We start from the raw sequence: 15539 nt of genomic DNA on the forward strand, positions 1-15539 counted from the left end.
TCTTTCTCAAGATTGCTTTGGCTTTTTGGGGTCTAATTTTTTTTTATATTTTCAAAGAACCAACTTTTGGCTCTGTTAATTTTCTCTATGGTTTATGTGTTCTCTAATTAATTGATTTCTGCTCTCATTTCTTTCTTTCTGCTTATTTTAGGTTTTCCTTACTCTTTTATGAGTCTCTCAAGATAGTATCTTTGGTCATTGATTGCAGAATTTTCTTCTTTTCTAATATAAGCATTTAAAGCTATACGCTTCCCTCTAAGCACTGCTATGGCAGCATCCTACAAAATTTGATATGTTGTATTTTCATTATCACTTAGTTTGAAATATTTTCTGTTTCCCGTGTGGTTTCCTTTTTGATCCATGGATTGTTTAGAAGTATGTTGTTTAATTTCCAAGTATTTGGGATTTTGTTTTTTAGGTATCTTATTGCTACTAATTTCTAATTTAGTTCCATTGTTCTCAGAAAACATACTCTGCATGATTTAATTCTTTAAAATTTTTTGAGACTGGTTTTATGGAACAGCATATGATCTATCCTGGTAAGCATCAATCTGTCTTTTTAAAGAATGTGTATTTTGCGGTTGCTGCGTATAGTGTTCTGTAAATGTCAGTTCTATCAAGTTGGTTGATAGTGTTGTTCAGATTCTACATCCTTACTGCTTTTTTTTTTAACCTAGTCATTCTAGCATTTGTTGAGAAGGGGTTGTTAAAATCTCCAACTATAATTATGCAATTCTTTGTTTCCATTTAATTCTGTCACTTTTTTTTTTTTTGAGAGAAAGATTAGGCCTGAGCTAACATCCATTGACAATCCTCCTCTTTTTTTGCTGAGGAAGATTGGCCCTGGGCTAACATCCATGCCCATCTTCCTCTACTTTATATGGGATGCCACCACAGCATGGCTTGACAGTGGTGCATCGGTCTGCGCCCAGGATCTGAACCTGCGAACACTGGGCTGCCAAAGCGGAGCACAGAAACCTAACCAGTATTAGGGGCCAACCCCTAATTCTGTCACTTTTTAGCTTATGTATTTTGAAGTCCTGTGCACATTCTGATTGTTATGCCTTCCTGATGAATCAGTCCTTTTATCATTATGAAGTGTCACTCATTATCTTCAGTAATACTCTTTGTCTTAAAGTCTACTTTATGTGATATTGACATAGCAACTCCAGCTTGCTTATGCTTACTATTTGCATGATATATCTTTTTTCCATCCATTTACTTTAAATCTATCAGTGTCTTTGTGTTTAAAGTACACCTTTTATAAACAGTGTATAGTTAGGTCTTCCTTTTCTATCCACTCTGACAATCTTTGCCTTTTAATTGCAATATTTAGTCCATTAACATTTAACATAATTATTGATTTAATTGGATTTAGATCTACCATTTTTGATGTTTGTTTTCTCTTTGTTCCTTCTGATTTTTGTTCGTCTAATCTATGTTCCTGCCTTCTTTGGAATTAAATAAATATATTTTTAAGAACTCTGATTTAATTTATCTGACATTTTAGCTATACCTCTTTGCATTATTTTTATAATTGTTGCTCTAGGGATTACAACATACGTTCTTAAATATACACAATGTACTTAGAATTAATATTGTACTACTTCATATAAAATGTAGAAATTTTGCAACTGTATAGTTCTGTTCACCCCTTCTCTATCCTTTATGCTATAGTTGTCCTATGTATTACATCTACATAAATTATAAACCCCATAATACATTGTTAATTTTGCTTTAATGGTCATATATTTTTTAAAAGAAAATAAGAGAAAAAATCATTTGTATGTTCATTCACGTATTTACCATTTCCAATGCCTTTATTCCTTCTTGAGATCCTAGTTTCCACCTGGTATCATTTCCCTTCAGTTGGGAAGACTTCCTTTAGCATTTCTAGTAGTGCACGTATGTTGGCAATGAATTAATTTGTATCATTGTTATTTTTTGAAAGAAAATCTAGATATAGAGTTATAGATATAGATGTAAAATTCTCAGTTGTTTCACCACTTCTGATTCCTTCTTATGAAAAGTCACTGGTTATTTGAATCATTGTTGCTGTATGTGTAATATGTTGTTTTTCTCTCTCTGCTTTCCAGATTCTTCGTTATCTTGGGTTTCTAGAAATTTGTTTATGATTTGCCTCAGTGTGGTTTTCTTTGTCTTTAGCCTTCGTGGTATTTTATGAGCTATTTGTGTTTATAAATTTATGATTTTTATCAAATTTGAGACGTTTCTGGCCATTAGTTCTTTAAAAAAATTTTTTTGGCCCCCATTTTCTCTCACCTCTCTCTCTGGGACCATAGGCTATTGCCCCACAAATCTCTGAAGCTCAGTTTGTTATTTTTTTCAATCCTTTTTCTCTCTGCTCTTCAGACTGTATAATTTCTATTGATTTATCTTCATGTTCACTGAGTCTTTCTTCAGTCATAGCAACTCTACTAGTAAGCTAATCCAGTGAATTTTTATTTCAGATATTATCTTTTTCAATTCTGGACTTTCCATTTCATTTTTGATATAGTTTTCTTTCTCATTTGAAATTTCTTATTTTTTCCTAATTTACAAGCATATTTTATATATTTGAGCACTGTTATAATAACTGCTTTAAAATCCTTGTCTACTCATTTCCAACGTCTAGGTCATCTCGGGATTGATTGATTCCTTTTTCCCTTGAGCCAAATTTTCGCATTTCTTCATATGTCAAGTAATTTTGGATTATAGTCTAGATATTATGAAAGATATGTTGTAGACTATAGATTTTGTTATATTCATCTGAAGAGTATTAGTGTTTTGTTTTAGCAGGCAATTAGCTCAACTGGATTTAGCTGGAATTTATATATAAAATTTAAGGCTCCTCCTTTTTGGCTTTCTCCTTTTCAGGATTTCCCCTTCACTTTTCAGGGGTTGTGATTGCTCCAAATTCTGTCCTCTGGTTTTTAAAGCCAGAAAAGCTGAGGGCGCCAATCCTTCTGATTCAGACTGGGGACTTCCTTAGGCTGAAAGCTATATAAAGTGGAAACTCACTCAGTGCCATTCCCTTATTCCAAGTCTCAACTCACCTCCAATATCTGCCCATAAACACTCTCTAATGCCTTCAAGTAATTGTTTGGTATATTTTGTCCATAGTGTATAATTGTCATCTGAGGGAAGATTGGCCTGAAAGGAGCTACTCATCCATTACCAGAGATGGATTAAGACCTGTTTAGTATTAAATGCTAAGAGAGGGCTTCACATAGGCCTAAGAAGCAGGAAGGAAAGAAATAAAAGTGGGAGAGGGGGAGAAGGAAGGGATGAAGAGAAAGAAAATACAAAAAGAAAAAATATCAGGCCAGCTTGGTGGCCTAGTGGTTAAGTTCAGCGTGCTCCGCTTCAGTGGCCTGGGTTCAGTTCCCAGGCACGGACCTATACCACTTGGTGGCCATACTATGGCAGCAACCCACATACAAAGTAGAGGAAGATTGGCAACAGATCTTAGCTCAGGGCAACTCTTTCTCAAGCAAAAAGAGGAAGATTGGTGACAGATGTTAGCTCAGGGCGAATCTTCTTCAGAAACAAAAAAATGTGGTTTTGAAATAGCCTTAGAAATTACTTAGGGTACCCCTCAGGAGCAAAGTTGCCATAACTTCCCTATTCCTGTTATAGATGCTAAACTCTAGATTTGAATTTAGGGCACATGGGTCTTATTTTTGGCATTGCTGCTGATATGCTAATTGACTTCAGGCAGTCATTTTGCCATTCTGTTCACTTGTCAGAGAAGGGAGTGCTAATTTCATCTAATGTGATCCCTTCTTAACTGACCTTGTTAAACTGATACAACTTGTAATGTTGTTCACAAGGAAGCTTGATGTAAAACTATTTAAAAGAAAAACAAAAGTAATTATAAGGCAGCTCATGAGTGAACAGCTCTTATTAGAAGTTTCTCTGCTTCAGCTTCCTACATTTTACATTCTTGGGAAATATAATAATTTATTAAGTTGAAAGTGCACTGGGCTTTCAGACATTCAAACTTTGCTGTGGTTTCCCAAGTAAACAGCTATTTTCTTGATGGTATATTTGTCAAGCTTATAAAAAAAGCTAAACAGAACCGGTATGAGGACCTCATACATTCCATCATCACGTATCTTCAAAGTTAATGTTGCATGGAGCAAACTAATAGCTAATATTACTCTTTTTTTTTTTTAAACATTTACTTTTTTTGTTGTTGTTGTTGTGAGGAAGATCAGCCCTGAGCTAACATCCATGCTAATCCTCCTCTTTTTGCTGAGGAAGACCGGCTCTGAGCTAACATCTATTACCAATCCTTCTCCTTTTTTTTTTCCCCAAAGCCCCAGTAGATAGATAGTTGTATGTCATAGTTGCACAACCTTCTAGTTGTTGTATGTGGGACGCGGCCTCAACATGACCGGAGAAGCGGTGCGTCGGTGCGCACCCAGGATCCGAACCCGGGCCGCCAGTAGCGGAGCGCGCGCACTTAACCGCTAAGCCACAGGGCTGGCCCTAATATTACTCTTTCATTCATCTTTTTCCAAAATCGCTTTGATCATGCATAAGCACAAATTACTGAAAAGCATTAGTCAGCTGTAAATAGTTAAATGTGACTTTTCTCTGACCTTTCTATCATACAGATCCTTTTCTTTAACCCATTTTATAGAAGATCATAAAACAAAACTAACCCAGCAAAAGATATTAGGAAAAAAATCTCTTAACTGTTTGGGCTGCATTCACCCAAGGCCATGACAGAAATGTTTTTTAGTATGAAAGTATGAGAAATGATAACTATCAGTTGTGAGACAGAAGAAAAGGAATGGAATTTTATTTCACAGATCATGTTTTATATATCTCTTGATTTTCTCCACAGCATATAGCATATAGTAAGCATTCACATGACTAGTTGAATTGGTATATTTTAATTGATTCTCATGTTATACCCTTAACAAGTTGTCTAAATAAAAATATTTTGAGAAAATATTTCCCAACTGAGAAATTCTAAGAAAACAGTCTCTCTCTCTCACACACACACACACACACACACACACACACACACACACACACACACACAGTCTAGTGATACATTGTTTTTTAAAAAAGTTGTTAATGAAAGAGCACTTATAGTTAATAATAGTTTACACTTTGGTGGGATAACATTTGGACTGTGCTATCATTAATCGTTAGCGAAGATGCTGTAGCACTAGTTAATTTTACCTAAAAACACTTCTTTTTCCCAATCACTTACACACACTCTGTTGGCACCTCACTCTTGAAGCGAACATACACAGTTTCCACCAGAGGAAGGATATAAGCTGCAATATTGATCGCCACAGGAAAAATTTAAATCATGCCAGGTCCTGACGCTGATGCTCAATGCTAGTTTACTGCTAGGGGAAAATTCTTTAGGTCTCACAATTAGGCAGATGAATTGTGTATTGCCTTCAAATAGAAGAAGCATTGTACTGATTATTCTGTATTTCAATTTAAAGTCTAAAACTCTTCAACTTAAATAATTTTAAAACCCATTGTATACCTTTCTTTCAAGTCTCCATGTGCATGAGAAACAAATGTCAGCCAGTCTTATTTACATGATAAAACCTTGAACCCAGAAAAAATCATAATAAAAAGCATTTATGATATTAACCTAGAGTTATAAGGAGACTTAAAGATAATGTACTCTAACCATGAACTTTTCCAATGAGGAAAGTAAGGCCTAAAGAAGTTAAATAACCTGCATAAATTCTGCTTTCAGTACAGAGCAGCAGAGTCAGACTTCATGTCTCCTGACTCCTCATCTAGTGTCTTTCTATTATACTGTTCCACCCTTTATAGAGCTAGGGACTTTTAAACTGTCTCAAATAAATCTTTTTTATGGTCATAGATAATAAATAAAAGACAATTAACTAAGGTAAACTCGTTGTTACAAATCTTAAGTTTTTAAGTATTTTGCTTTTCTAATTTGGCAATTTAAAAATCATCACCTACAAGGCTTTGTGTATTATTTATTTATATAACATAACTTTATTATTTATCTTTACATATCCCAATTTTAATTTCTCTGAATGGTTGGTCTTTTAGCTTGTAAAGAGGTAGAAAAGACTGCAGGAACTAGTTTTTAAAAAAAAAAAAAAAAAAAAAAAGCTATAGCAATCATAGACTTGTCTCCAAAAGCTCATTTATATAGTCAGGCCATGGTTGCTAATCCTCAAAATTGTCCTTTCTCAGAAAGCTCATTTAAAACTTCTCAAAGATTGAACTAATTCCCCATCTTTTCTTGGAGAAGTATTTCATACCAACTTTGTATTTTATGTATCATTCTAATAAATGTGTTATCTTTCTTAGATGTCAAGTATTTACCTATAGCTATGCTGCCTCTTGTTACAACTGGAGAGTCAGTAGTGAGAAGTGTGAAATTTTTAAAAGTTTCTTGAGGTATGGAAGGTATTACTGTGAGGTTGATGATTATTTGAATGTTGTGTGAGAGGTTTTGAGCCTCAAACACAAATGCATACTCTTTTCTGAAGAGAGATTTTAAAGAGCATTCCAGTTATGAAGGTGTCAGGCATCTGTGTTAGAATCCTGGGTCTGGGATTTGCTAGCTGCTTAATCTTGAGCAAGTTTTTTAACACTGTGCCTCAAATTCCTCATCTTTAAAATGAAGATAATCATAAGACTTATCTCATAGGATTGTTGTGATCATTAAAAGAGAGAATTGTAGCACAGTGTAGGCAAATCATAGACAATCAGTAGTCCATTATTGTTCTTACTCTTCTTTTTTTCCCCACTTTGTAATGTTTTTCTGGATGGGGGTTTGCTTCTCTTTTAGGTTCAGAGCATCATTCGCTCCCAAACCAGTATGGGTATGCGTCACAGAGATCGTTCTACTACTGGTAACACCCTCAAGTCCGGCTTATGTTCAGCCCTCACAACCTACTTTTTTGGAGCTGATCTCAAGGGGAAGCTGACAATCAAAAACTTCCTTGAATTTCAGCGTAAACTTCAGCATGATGTTCTGAAGCTAGAGGTAGGTATTCCTTGGACTTCAGGGGACCAGGGCACTGTCCATCACATATGCACGTAGAGCCACTGAGTTGAGAGGGCCTGCACTATAGGCATTCTTTCAATCTACCTCCAACTGTGAGAACTGATTGGTTTGAACCTTATCAGTGGTCTACAATCTGACAGCAGGTAGGAAATAATATGTTCTGTGAAAATGTCTTGGAGTAAGGTAGTTCCGGGACTGAAAGTCAAAGAAGTCTAAATTGAAAATCTTAGTTGTCTTTGGATACCCAGCTTGAGGAAAAAGAAATTTGGGGGTCAGAGCATTTCTCAACTTGAGTGTGTATCTCTAGTTTTGTGTTTATTGTGTAGAAGGCACCAGGAGGTGGAGATGAGGGGAGATGATTAGTAGCTCTTTCTGTGAAAGTTTACAAAGCTAATAACCGCTGGAAACGCATAATGTCAATAAAAATATGCTTGCGCAGAATTACAAGGGTGTCATACTGCGTTTGGGGATTTACTTTTCCACTTCAAGTTTAGACCCTCATGCTATTCAGTTCCTGGACATAAGTCTGTAAGAGCATTACATTTTTCTGTGTGTTTATTTCTTGAATTAAGTGTTTTTTGGGTTAATTGGGTACCGAGTCTGTTTAATTCAAAACATTCATTAAATGCCTTCTATATGCGCTTTTGTCTGGAGGCAAAAAATGAAGTCTAATTTCTTCAGGTTTTTTAAAATTCCCTTACACTGGTGTTGCTCAACCTTTTTTTTTTTAACATATGCCCTACTTTAATATTCTTTGAAATTTCAAAACATTAAATACTGTGACTAAAAACACATACAAGTATTGGAGAAAAGCCTTGCTGTGTTTTTAAACTATGTATATTACTTCATTCTCTGCTCTCCTGTTTTCCCCCAAGATTCTGATATACTGCTCCCACCTCTTCCACCCATCTAACTCAGTTGAGACAGTTTGCAAAATCACAACTGAATTCCCATTATTGTTGAGAACACTGTTTAATGTTCATACTCTAGGAGAGAAGCAGAAGTACGGATAATACTAAAAATCAGATCAAATTTTGAAATGTGCTTTTGTACTTGTTTTTTGAAAATGGTGTAATTGATATTCAAAGAATTTACCTCAAAAAAACAAAGTAATGGATCTCGACAATTCAGCCTCCTTGAGGAGGCTCTTGTAGCCCCTATAATGAGTGATAAGTGAGATATATATATATATATATACACACACACACACACATGTAGATAGATACATATATACACACGCACTATGTATATGTATACGTAGTGTAGGGAGGCAAAACTTTACTTCTACCCTTCTAGGGTCTCTGGCTAGTCCTAAGAATTAAATTGACATAAGTCAGATTAACAGGAGAAAAGCATACAGATTTTTACACGTACATGGGAACCCCCTAGGAAAATGAAGACCCAAAGAAGCGGCTAGGCCTAAGTTTACATACTAGGTTGAACAAAGAGAGGCAACGTACCTTTATGAAGTTTGTATTCTTATCACCAGAGAGGAAAGTCAAAGTCGAGAGTAATCTGTACAAACAGACCTGGTTAAAAAAATTATCTTCCTTTAGTCTCCCCATGTATTTTAGTTACTCTTCCACAATTGCCTCTCTGTTTCTTTCCTGCTCGTCTAAGGAGGACATCTTTCACATGGGAGTTTTATCTCCTGCTTTCAGGAGTCCAACAATTTTTGTGTAAGGGTTGGTATGTACTAGGATTCTAGACATATGCCTTGGCCCCTAGAATGCCTCTTCCTTGGAAACATTATAGCATAATCTAGGAATGTAAATTATTTAACTTATTAATTATATAATTACAATTTAACAGAGTATAGATCCATAAAATGTAGTTAGAGAATAAAGCACAAGCTAGAATGGTACTTTTAACTAACTTTAAACAATAATAGAGGGTTATCCAGAGCGTGGAGCAGGTGCCAGCCTGACCCCAGTCTAGCCTAACACTCATTCCTGGACACACAGTAGGAGTCTCAAGAGACAGAGCATGGAACTTTTGTCTTTAATCTTGAGAGGCTCTAGAGTTGAAAGCCCACTAACATATTGTGTAGATTACCAATGAGGTAGAATATTATAAAGCAGATTAGAGATTTCATACATGTGTACCTGCACATAGCCTGCACCCAAATGCAGAAGAAAAGAGATCTAAAAGACAGTCATATCTAAGATACATATTCTAGAAAGCCCTCTTGTATTTGACATTGACTTAGGATCATCTGTAGGCTTTGGGCCAAGACATACGAAAATTGTTGCTGTTTACCAATCAGCAATGCTTCATGTAAAGGAACCAATAGACTCTTTTGTGAAAGAACCCAGCCTAACATATAATAATAAATATTCTATAAATGTTTATTAATCCTGAATCCATTCTTTCCATATGATGGCACAAGTCCAGTGAATAAGTGCTTCTTTATCAATAACCTCCATAATTATAATTTCATGAATCAGTACTGTGTCTTCTTAACTAGATTTGTAATTCTTTGAGGAGGTGTGAAGAACAGAAAGAGCATAGGCTTTGGTGCTCTCATAATGAGACCTTGGTTAAAATTTTGTTTCCACCACTCACTGGCTATGTGACATTGAAGAGTTATTCTCTCAGAGCCTAGATCCTCATTTGTAAAACAAGGCGATAGTTAAGTGAGATGATGTTTCTTATGGGCTGAATCGTGCTCTTCCAGAATTCTTTATGTTGAAGCCCTAACCCCCACCACCTCAAAATGTGACTGTATTAGGGGATAGGCCTTTAAAGAGGTGATTAAGTTAAAATGAGGCCGTTAAGATTAGCCCTAGGGCCGGCCCCATGGCTTAGCCATTAAGTGCGCACGCTCTGCTACTGGCGGCCCGGGTTTGGATCCCAGGCGCGCACCGATGCACCGCTTCTCCGGCCATGCTGAGGCCGCATCCCACATACAGCAACCAGAAGGATGTGCAACTATGACATACAACTATCCACTGGGGCTTGGGGGGGTGGAACGAGGAGGATTGGCAATAGATGTTAGCTCAGAGCCGGTCTTCCTCAGCAAAAAGAGGAGGATTAGCATGGATGTTAGCTCAGGGCTGATCTTCCTCACACACACAAAAAAAGATTGGCCCTAATCCAGTCTTACTGGTGTCCTTATAAGAGGAGGATATTTGGACACATAGAGACACCAGGGGTGCACATGCACAGAGGTACAACCATGTGAAGAGACAGCAAGAGGGCAGCCAACTGCAAGCCAAGGAGAGAGGCCTCAGAGGAACCCAACTCTGCCTATACCTTGATCTTGGACTTCCAGCCTTCAGAACTATGAAAAAATAAATTTCTGTTGTTTGTCACCCAGTCAGTGGTATTTTGTTATGGCAGCCCTAGCAAACTAACTAATACAGTGGTATATGCCTAACACCACCTGACGTGTACTATGCCTTTAATAAATATTCTTTCACCTGCTCTTGTATACCCTCTGCCAGTTAGTATGGCAGTTGGCATATAGTAGACACTTAAACAGGTTATCTCAGATGAATGACTGAAAGGCTTTACTTTCATTTACTATCCAAGTAGTTTGATAAAACTTCTGGAAAATGGAACCAATTTTTGTTTTTATGAGACACTTTTAATTTTACTTTTCAAAGTTTGGGTAATTTCTCCCCTCACTGAGTATGAAATATAATTTCATCATCACTTCCAAGAGGGAAATGGAAGTGATTAATAGTATCTTAACTTTCATATGGGTTTTATAATTCCATCCTTCTTTCTATCCTTCTCTTACTAGTTTTATTTCATTACTTAGTTATCTACTCTCAAATTTTAGATCAAGGAAATTTATTATTCCATGTAGTTATTTCTATCTTTTTTCTCACCACAGTAGTTTTGAGAGTAAAGAGAACACTATTTATCTGTCAAATTTAATTTCCAAAGGGGTCAAGGAAGAAAAGTCCATGAACATTTATTGAGTGCCTACTATGGGCCAGGCAATTTACATATATTACGTGCCTTCTTTATTTTAATTCTCACCAACCCTATTGGGTATAGTGGTATTATACCCATGTTACAGATTTAGAAAGTGAAACTCAAAAAGGTAAAAGTCACAGAACTATTAAATGGTAGAGCCAGAATTCCAATTCAGCCTCTCAGACTGAACTATTTCCTGTTCTTTATCTAATTATCACTTTTAGTACGAGATGAGGTTTCTGTGCCTGACTGACTTGGAGCTCTAAAGAAAAACAAAATGTTCTGAATTTTAGGAACAGAAAAAAACAAATTTCTTGAATATCTGTAGCCTACCTTCTTCAGCACCATCTTCTTCCAGTTCCTTTGCCCCTCAAGTTGACTGAGAAGAAATATACTGTTCTTTTGTATTTATAAGATACTACCTAAAAGAGCCATTTAATTTCTTTTCATAACAATCATTAGCTTGTTAGATTTTTTAAAAAATATTTTAATACTCTTAATTCTGGTCAGATTTGTTTTATTCTACCCTTATTTCTCTATTTGGATACTCAGAAAACATGGGTTTGGAGGAATGACTTAAGAACACTCAGTTGGTTTTAAAAAATAATCTCTTTTAAAGTTATTAAAAATTCCATCTAAGGCTACCAAGAACTATCAAGTTGAGTTCCTTGGAGACAGGTGCCAGGTCTAATTCCAGTTAATATATTCATTGATTTCTTGAGGACTACAGCAAGCAGGATGTCAGTCAAAAATGAAAGGTAATAGAGAACTCTTTGAAAGATTATGATTAATTTTAATTTGGGGAGAGGGCAAAAAGGAGCTGTCATTATGTCAAAGAAAAGCAAAAACTAATTTATACAAGAAGGAAGAAGCCAACTCCAGACTATACAGCAAGGAAACTGAAAGTATATCATCTAATAGAATTCCAATCTGTAGCATGATCTTTTTATAAGTTTTGGGGTTCACATGTTTATTGCGTAACCAATCAGATTATCACATTTTAAGAAGGCATGAGTATCAATTATCTGAAGGCAAATTAGATATAGTTCAAAGGATAACAGTGACTGTCTTATATTCGCAGTCTTCGAGAAAAAAAATATTGAAGTTAACTAGATTTGTTCAGTCAGAAAGAAAGATAAAAGGGAGACATAAAGAACTATGCTAATTATTCTCATCTGTCAATATGAGTAGAGCAAAAAAATAAGAGAGTTAATTTAAGTTACATATTAAGGAACTTAAAACAAGTTATAACTACAACTACAGGATTAAAAGTACCTAAGGAAATTCCAGAATCACCTACCCTTTACATCATCAAGCTGACATCTTTGTACTTATCTCTTTAAAGTGCTAAAGTAGAATTAAATCTATCTTCCCTCTGTGCAGAGGCCCATGTTAAGAGATAAACCTCACCTCTTTTCCTGGCCAAAAGACTGTGGAAAAGGAGACCAGAAGGCAAGAAGGCTTTCAATCAAACACTTTCTAGAACTAGAACACTCTTGACAGAGCAGATTTCCTTTTATCCTAATAGCCAGTTTTGTTTTATTTTGGCTTTTTCTGAGAAACTGACTCTTACTATGTAAACTCAAAGATGAGAGTTGACTCTTGAAAATTAAATCTGAGAAATGAAATGAGATATGTTCAATGGGGTTTCCTTTAGTCTTATTCTTCCACTTTTGCTTCTACAAAGCAGAATGTGGATAGTGATAAATGTATAGTTTCTCATTGCATCCTTAGATGTTTTCAGCTTGAATTTTCCAAAAAATTATTAAAAGGGTTATTAAAGAGTACTTGTCTCTTTTAGGTATTTATAACTTTGAGGAGCGAAGTATATGTTTAAAGATTAAAAAAAAAACCTATTAACAATCCCCTCTATAGAAAAATTGTAACTTTCATATTTGCTTACAATAATAAAATTCTTTTACTGCTTCATTTTTTCTAAAAGATTTGAAGTACTTAGCCAACATGAACTGGTTTATTCTTATAAAACTCTGACAAGGAAAGGCTATAGCAAGCATTATTTTCCCAAATGTAAAAAAAAAAAAAAAAGGAATCTGTTACTTTCACCATATAAAACATTTTTATTTCTTGCTTTTTTCAAGTTATTTATTTTGATCCCTTTACTTATTTCTTAAATCCAGACATTTGTTTATCCTATGAAAATTAACAGATTGGATCAGTAATATGATGCGTTCAACCTAGTAGTCTTTCTTTGCCTGGAACACAAGGATGTTTTAGGAAATAATCATTACTTTAAAAAATAGAAATATATAAAAATAATAGAATAAAAATTTAATTGCCCTTAACAGTTCTTTATAAGTCAGTCACCTATGACCTGATATCAACACTTTTTAAAGCTAATTATATTTTCTCTCTGTACCACGCACCATGAGGTAGCTCTCAGGGTGAGTTGGTTTAACAAGAAGATATGTAAAACCCAAAGCCAAACTCTGATTTAATTTCTTGAAATTCCCTTTATACCCTATAGCTCAAATTTACTATTATTTGTGGCTTATAGGTTCCTTGGCTGAAGAATCAGACTGAAAATACTGTATCTGGTAGAATGGCTATGGTGATATAAAGCTCCTTGACATTGTAAATGCAACCTTGATAATGATTCTGTAAAAAATATACAAAACAGTGCTTTTTGGTTTCATATCTTTTGGAGAATGAAGGAAAAAGTTTTTTTTTTTATTTTTTTATTATTTTTTATTTTTTATAATTTTATTTATTTATTTATTCCCCCAAAGCCCCAGTAGATAGTTGTATGTCATGGCTGCACATCCTTCTAGTTGCTGTATGTGGGACGCGGCCTCAGCATGGCTGGAGAAGCGGTGCGTCGGTGCGCGCCTGGGATCCGAACCCGGGCCGCCAGCAGTGGAGCGCGCGCACTCAACCACTAAGCCACAGGCCAGCCCGTGAGATTTGTTTTTTTTTGTTTTTTTTTTATTGGTTTATAACATTGTAAAAATTTCAGCTGTACATCATTGTGCTTCTATTTCTGCATGGACTACATCATGTTCACCACCAAAATACTAATTACAACCCATCACCACACACATGTACCAAATTATCCCTTTCACCCTCCTCCCTCCCCCCTTCCCCTCTGGTAACCACCAATGCAATCCCTGTCCCTATGTGTTTGTTTATTGTTGTTATTATCTACTACTTAAATTTATATGGAACAACAAAAGACCCCGAATAGCTAAAGGAATCCTGAGAAAAAAGAACAAAGCTGGAGGTATCACACTCCCTGATTTCAAAATATACTACAAAGCTATAGTAACCAAAACAGCATGGTACTGGCACAAAAACAGACACACAGATCAATGGAATAGAATCGAAAGCCCAGAAATAAACCCACACATCTATGGACAGCTAATCTTTGACAAAGGAGCCAAGAACATACAATGGGGAAAAGAAAGTCTCTTCAACAAATGGTGTTGGGAAAACTGGATAGCCACATGAAGGAAAAAGTTTTGAGGGTGACGCTTTGTCGCTTAAAATGTATGATGCAGGCATGATTTTTAAAATGATGAGCACGTCTCAATTAGCACTTCTGAATCTGACTTGTTAGATTGATCGTTCAAGTTAGACAACTGTTAGAGATTGATATTTTTCTATGATTTGCAGATAACTTTGCAATTCCAAAGTCAATATATTAGTGATACCTTTGTAATACTTGGCAACCTTGAGGATTTTCCTGTCATCAGATATCTTTAATTTACATTCTAAGTTAATTTTAAACTGGCCACAAGAAGAAAGGAGCTCATAAGTAAATCGTGAAGATTTGATCTTTCTCCAGTGGAAATTTTTCCTCAATCTATCATTCACATAGTCTTATCAACCACTTTTTAGTAGAACACAGGTGCTTCTCACCTTATGAATGAGCTGTGTACCAGTGTATCAAAAGTTCATAGGTCAATTATTTGGAATTCAGAATGCAGTGATAATTTTTTTAGTCTCACACATGACAGAGTATTTAACTTACAAAGTAGTTGAACACAATACAGTAAAATGAAAAGTAGTATGAAAGAAGATGATTGTGAATTTATAGTTTAGTGTTTAATCTATACATACTCTTCTAGCTGCAGCAGTCTATGGATGTAGACCTCGAGTAGTATCAAGTGTTTTAACAAAAGTTTGACTACATACTATATGATAAAAATACTAGTCAGCATTTCTTGAAAGTTTACCATGAGTCAGGCACTATTCTAAGTGCTTTATATACATCGTTTCATTTAATCTTCACAATGCTATGAGGTTGGTATTATAATTATCTACATTTAACAAATGAGGAAACTGAGGTACAAAGAGGTTAAGTAACTTACCCAAGGTTATCACACATAATATTATCACACATAGTAAAGGAGGAGCTGAGATTTGATTCCAGGCAGTCTGCCTCTAGAGTCTGCACTTAACTACTAACTTACGCTAGCTTTGCAGGAGCTGTGCTAAATGCTCAAGATACAAAGATGACCAAAACATTGTCTCTGCTCCCAAGAAGCTTATAAAGGTGAGATGAATGAAGCAGAAATTCTTGCACAGTGTTGTAAGTACAGTACTAGAGATATTTATGATGGTG

The 15539-nt window shown here is 35.5% G+C and overlaps 1 protein-coding gene across 2 annotated transcripts in view; it reads left to right on the forward strand.

Moving 5' to 3' along the window:
- MICU1 (mitochondrial calcium uptake 1) overlaps nt 1–15539 on the forward strand; it is a 224122-nt gene that overhangs the window by 151023 nt on the left and 57560 nt on the right. For both annotated transcript variants that reach the window (XM_058543221.1, XM_058543220.1), the window contains one exon: nt 6812–7009. In XM_058543221.1, coding sequence (XP_058399204.1) covers nt 6812–7009 — 198 coding nt within the window. The remainder of the gene's footprint in view (nt 1–6811; nt 7010–15539) is intronic.

Source organism: Diceros bicornis, chromosome 6 (genome assembly GCF_020826845.1).
Source record: "Diceros bicornis minor isolate mBicDic1 chromosome 6, mDicBic1.mat.cur, whole genome shotgun sequence".
NCBI classification, from domain to species: Eukaryota; Metazoa; Chordata; class Mammalia; order Perissodactyla; family Rhinocerotidae; genus Diceros; species Diceros bicornis.